This window comes from Callorhinus ursinus, unplaced genomic scaffold (assembly GCF_003265705.2).
Source record: "Callorhinus ursinus isolate GAN/ISIS: 27379988/994484 unplaced genomic scaffold, GSC_fseal_2.0 scaffold12, whole genome shotgun sequence".
NCBI classification, from domain to species: Eukaryota; Metazoa; Chordata; class Mammalia; order Carnivora; family Otariidae; genus Callorhinus; species Callorhinus ursinus.
Genome location: NW_027397074.1, coordinates 25,523,966 through 25,530,410, shown reverse-complemented (window position 1 = coordinate 25,530,410; position 6,445 = coordinate 25,523,966). Strand labels below are relative to the sequence as shown.

Genomic DNA, 6,445 nt, shown 5'->3' with positions numbered 1-6,445 from the left:
CAATGTTCATTTATTGATCATTGGTTAACATGATAGGTAAGGGAGTAAGGTCCGATGTACCACTGTTTTAGAACATGAATGAGATTATTTCTTTGCTACTCCATACCTGGACTTTAGAATTATAAGACATCAGGATTCTGGGAAAATTAGAAAAGATTTCTTTCATACTGTTTCCAATTTATCATTTTATTGTGAAAAGGGGGAAAAAGTATTGTCACCGAATGTTTACTTAACAAAACAATTACGGATTTCTGAAACTGTTAATAAGAAATGTGCTTTTGTTAATACCTAATAGTACAATTTTAAAAGTTCAGTCGATCAAAAATTTAACCATAATAAGTTGGTCAGAATTACCTCTCTAATTCTGCTTTTGGGAAAAGATGCAAATGCCATTAAAGAAAGCTAGAAAAAAAAATATGCAACTTCTGGAATATATTTCAGGGCTAAAAATAAGATTCAGTGAAAGCACTTGTACAATCTGTATCTACTGTACTTTTTCCAGTGATACCTTGTATTAAGGAAAATGGCCATGATGCTTGATAGTGAGAGAAAAGAAAGTGTTCTGTAGGGAATTCTTAACTAAGGAATTGCAGAGAGTCAACCAACATATTTTAGAAATTTTTTTACAGTTAGGTATTTACTATGGAAAAAAAATAATGGGTCAGGAGAGACCGACAATAAACGCAGATTGCTGTTTTTATATGCCTCTTTAATATGTTCAGTTCAGTGAATATTGTATTTTGCATTTTGTTAGACTAGTGTGCGTGTGTGGTAAGTAATGAGAATTATAGCATCTCCCTTTCTCAGAACACCTATGGTGAATCAAGCTTTATGATGCCAAGCATCTGACAAACACCATCTAAAACTTAACACAACTCTGCAAGGTGCATACTATTACTATTTAACAAGTATGGGAACTAAGAACACTAGAAGTGAGGGAACTGAGCAAAGTCCCACAGCTTGTGAGTGAGCCTTTACAAACTGTCTGGCTGCCTCAAATGCCCAAACTGTTTCCACCAGAGCATGCAGCTTTGTTATACTTTCTAATTCTGAACACTATTGAATTCAATGTTTATTACTAACCTGGTGAGTCAGGTCATTGCACCTCTCGGGGCTTCAGGTTTCTCTTGGGTAAGTGAAATTGGCTGGCTGATTTCTAATGTTTCTTCCAGTTTTAAAATAGTAACATTGATTTACATACAGGATTAAGAAAACTAAAATGTTTTTGTTAAAAGAAGGTCATGAACACTAGTCCTTACTAAATTTTGTGATGATGGGGATCTATCTAGAACTAGGTATTCATGTGATTTCTTTCAAATCTCTACAGTTCTGTTATGCCAGGACTAGTGATCTTACCGTTTTCAATGTTATTCCCTAAAGTTTACATACAAGTGGAAATTTCATATTTTTGTGGCACTGCATAAACTATATACTTAAATATGTGCCTCACAAAGAATTAATAACTTGCATTCAAATACGAAGGTAAAGAAAACTATTTTTTTCTGGATCTGAAAATAATCAAAATATCGGTTTATTTTAATTCACATTTATTTAAATATAACAATTATTTTCGACAAATGAAAATACAAGCATATTTATAAGATGGTAGACATAAATATAAATGAAATGTATTTCAGGCAAAATTTAAGAAATATATTAGACAAACTGATGACATACTTAACACTTAGCTTCAAGGTACATTAACATGGATGTTAAAAAGGATGTTTTCACAAAAACTACTATAAAATGTTCACATCTGTGTTAGTAATAGGTCACATTTCCTAGACTGATGTTTTATGAAAACTGGAGATTTAATGTAATCATTCACCTCATGTGGTAACATTATTTGTAAATGAAGCATATTTTTGTCAATAGAGATATTCATTTAACTTTTAAATAATATGGCATTTTTATCAAGACAATGCTACCTTTATTAGACAAACATGCACAACACATTAAAACTCGAATGATTCACGTACCTTTATGCACAGTGTTTAGTTTTGCTATGGCACTCTATCTTTGTGAAAAATATACTTACAATTTGGCACAGAATCAATAAATTGTATTGCTCCTAATCAAAACAAATGTGATTTAAATTTTGCATGCATGGAAAATACTCTATCACAATTTGCTTTTTCCCTTTACATTTTATTGACCAATGGCAGTTCTTTACTGCTTTAGTTGGCATAAATAATGGATAGCCAAGAACTAAAAGTCATAGTTAGGTGTTTTGCCTACACTCTAATTGGAAATGAGTCGATTTCAGCTTTTCTAGCAGCAAAACATTTCCATCTGTATTGTGGCCAACAAATTTCTAAATAAGGGTGTTATCAACAATAATATGTATCATCATGAGATGCTTTTCTTTAGGAGGCAAAGAGGTTGAAAGGAAACGTGGATCTCTTCATAAACTGGGAACATATGTGGTAAGGGGAGCAAATGCCAACTGAATCAGAAGCAGGGGAAGTTCTTTGGAAAGCAGTGACGGCACACGCTCTGGAGTAGCAACGAGGCAGAAAACAAAGGCAGGCCCACGGGAACCATTCAGGGTGGAAAGGGCTGCCATGGCTTTGAGGAAACTGAAATGTATCACATGTATCCCTCAAAAGAAAGAGCATCCAGAGCAGGGACAGCATTCCTGAAGCAGCAAACTACCACTGCTTTTTAGGAAAAGTTTTACATTTCCACCTCGGTGTCTAAATCGGGACTGAAGAAATTAAGCTAACTGGCAACATTTTTTTTTTTTTCTGAATTCATTCATAAACATTGTGGAAGAAGAAAGGGAGTAACATTAATTCAAGCTTCCTCCAAACCACAGAAGAGAAATTACACTCATTCTAAGCGTAGACTTCAGAGTTAGGGTGACTAAGAAAAGTGCCATAGCTCTTTCTCACCGTTCTCCTAAGATAAACTTGAGGGGTTGTATTTTGAGAGACTGGTTGAAGGAATCTGCTCCTTTCATAAAACCTTGATAGCCTAGTTTTTATATTTATTATCTGGGGGAAAGGAAGCAGAATTAAGTCCACCTTTTAAACAAATAGAGTAATGAACATAATGTTTTCTTTGCTTTAAGATCCTTGCTTTTCTGAGACCCTTTAAGCAGTGAAATGGCAAAGAACATCAAACAGGTTAAATAAAATGGGCAAACTTTTGTTTAAAGCTGTTACAGTGCAAATAGACATAAAGATTACAAATCACAGAGCACCGAATTTTCAAGAGTGAAATCGTACCAAAACCGTGATAAATTTTCGCTGACATCGTAGGAGAGTAAGTGGTCTGGAAGGTCACTGATGGTGCCCTGCACAGCCAGGACGTGTGGGGCCAAGGTGAAGGGTACGTCGTTCAGGAGTTCGGCCATTAATGAGTTGTTTTCCAAAGTCTGGCCTGCCTTATTTTCCATCTTGGGGCTTGCTACAGTCACACAGGATGAGTTTTCTTTGCCAGTCTAAAAATACATATATATTTAAGTCATTTAGACCTCGTGGACTTTGAGGCTTAGTAGTGGTAAACGGGGCGTTAATATAGCAAAATGATTGAGAAATGTGGACTATAGAAATATTCCCAGATTAGAATGCTGTTATTTACTCTACTTGTGAAATACCTCCATCTAGATCTCTACTAGGCTTTGAAATGAATTCTAATCCCTACTCTTACTCAGACTGACCACCCAAGTCCTCCTCAAATACAAATTGGCATTCCTGCTATTTCCCTAGCCCAGATCATGTCTACAAAGTCTGGCTCACAAATCTGATGTATGCTTTCAGGCTCTACAGAATTCCCAGCTTCCCTGTGAAATCTTTTATCAACATAGTCCAAAGTGACCTTGTCCGCTTCAGAGAGAATATGGGGCAAAATGCCTAGGATATCATTTGGCATTTGCTGTTTGTATCCTTGCTAGTGGTTGTTTCATTATACATATGTCTTATCCCCAACTAGAGTCTCGGGTACTTGAGGGCAAGAAATCTATTTGACATCTCTTTGTATTCTCCACCTTGCCTAACTTACCTTGCATACTTTGTATGTATGCATGTATCCTCCACCTTGTATACCCTGATACATACTTGAATATTTACCTTGAATGCGAACCATAAGTATTGATTGACTGCCTGACTTTCACTGGAACTAGCATGCTATATTACCCAAGGTATTCAAATAAGAATTGATATATCTTGTTCAATTTCTTTAAAACTGATATACCTTGCATATGGTACTTTACCAAAAGATGTGCACCAGGGTGTTCATAGGACTCTATGCAAGCCCCAAACTGGAACCGAACTAAGTATCCATCACCGGGAGAATGGATACAAAACTGAAGTGTATTTACAAAAATGAGAACCAATGACCTGCTGCTCCAAGCAGCTGAAACCTACCTCAAACCAGGTTAGGCAAAACTTGACTTTCCCACCCCCTCAACCCGGTCTCATGCAGAATAAAACTGCAGAGTCTTTACAGAGGCCTACAGGGCCCTTCCTGATCTGGCCCTGGGGCACCTCTCTGCCAGTATCCCCAGCTAGGCTGTCCTAGCTCCCTCCTCTCTAGTCCCACTGCCCCCTGCTGTTGCTCGTGCACACCCAGCCTGCTTCTGCCTTAGGCCTTTCCTCTCCAGTCCCTCTGCCCAGGAGGTTCTTCTCCCAGACATACCCAGCTTCCTTCTCTCACAGCCTTCTCAAGGAGGCCTTTCCTGACCACTTTATTTAAACTGTGGCCTGGCCCTTACCTCCCGCACTCCAGCACTCCATCTCCCTCTCCTGTTTTTTCCTCTCCATAGCCCTCAGCACCTTGTCCTATGGTATGTGAGTTATTCTGATATCACCCCTTGGAAGCTTAAGGAGTTTCACTTCCCATGTTCACTGCTGTACCCCCAGTGCCCAGATCAGTGCCCAGTGCTCAATAACTCTTTGTTGAATGGATGAAAGCAGACAAGATTTTTCCCTGCATGGGGCTCACATTGTAATAATTGTAAGTGCTGATAAATTCCTCCTAAGTCTAGAGGAGAATGGTTTTCTGTGTAAGAAATAGCAGTTTTGTTAAACTTGTTATTGAAATGGAAAATGAATACAGAAAAGGGTACATCGTAAGTGTACAGCCTGCTCGATTTTAACCAACCAACCACCTGTGAGCAACCAGCACCCAGATCAAGAAATAGAAGTGACCAGCTCCCCAGAGGCCAAGCAGGTGCTCTTTCAGTCACAATCAACTCCTTGCCCCTCAGTCACCATTCTGATTTCTAACAGCACAGACTGGTTTTACCTGTATTTTAAATGAAGTCATAATACAGTATGAACTCTTGTTTCTGGCTTCTTTCACTTAGCATTTTATATATGAGATTCATCCATGTTGCATTAGGGCTTTAAAAAATTTTTTGAAGAACATATTGTTACAGAGGGCGTAAATTCTTACTGATGACTACAGACGGGGGCGGGTGTGTGTGTGTGTGGTGGTACTGTGCCCAGGGAAGGAAGCAGGAAGATCAGCTGGGAATGAGAAATGATTGTGGATTAGGTGGTGATACTAAAGGTGATACGGAATGTTTGGATTGTGGAAAGACCAAGAAGAAAACCAACAGGATTTGCTGATGGAATGGATGTGGGGTGTGAGAGCAAGAGTGGAGCAAGGATGAAGCCAAAGTCTGTGGCTTGGAGCAATAAGGATGGAGTCTCCATTCTCCATTTACAGAGATGGGAAAAGAATGTCAGCAGGGATTGGGTGTGGCAGGAAGAGGAGGAGGTGTTTTGGACATTCCAAGTGCCTTACAGACATCCAAGTGGAACTGTTCGTAGATAGGGGGATCCGACAGGAGTCTGGAGCTGGGGGAGATCGCGAGGAGAAAGTCTGCTTGGTGCTGTGTTTAAAAGATGATGGGAGGTGGGCGCCTGCGTGGCTCAGTCAGTTGAGCATCCGACTCTGTTTGGGCTCAGGTCATGATCTCAGGGTCATGGGATGGAGTCCCATGTTGGGCTCCACATTGAGTGGGGAGTCTACTTCTCTCTCTTCCTCTCCCTTTGCCCCTCCCCCTGCTTGCACACGCACTCTAAAATAAATAAATCTTAAAAAAAAAAGATGATGGAAGGAAGGCAAGTAAAGACAAATATGAGAACAGACAACATTTTGAGACATGGTGTTACAGATGGGAAAAAGATATATGGGCCAGTAGCTAGAAAGGGATGTGGGGTCAAGAGAGGTTCCTCTTGATTTTTCTTTTGCTGTATGAGTTGAGAGAAATGACACTGTTGTTATGCTAATGAGAAGTTCTAGAAAGGAAGACTCCATGGAGATTCTATAGGAGAGGAACTGTTCTCTTCACAAGGCATCCCCGGCACCTAGAACATAGGCCTTCAAGAAATGTTTGTTTAGTAAATGACTCTGAATTAACCAAACACATCCCTAGCAAGAGTCATCTTCACTTCAGGTGAAAATAAAACACCAGAGTACTTTCTTAGGGCTG

The 6,445-nt window shown here is 39.2% G+C and overlaps 1 protein-coding gene across 1 annotated transcript in view; it reads right to left on the bottom strand.

The window, feature by feature from the left end:
- Window positions 1–1,530: 1,530 nt before the first annotated feature.
- UMAD1 (UBAP1-MVB12-associated (UMA) domain containing 1) overlaps window positions 1,531–6,445 on the bottom strand; it is a 215,023-nt gene continuing 210,108 nt past the window's right edge. The window contains exon 4 of the mRNA XM_025872948.2: window positions 1,531–3,445. Coding sequence (XP_025728733.1) covers window positions 3,188–3,445 — 258 coding nt within the window. The 3' untranslated portion in view covers window positions 1,531–3,187. The remainder of the gene's footprint in view (window positions 3,446–6,445) is intronic.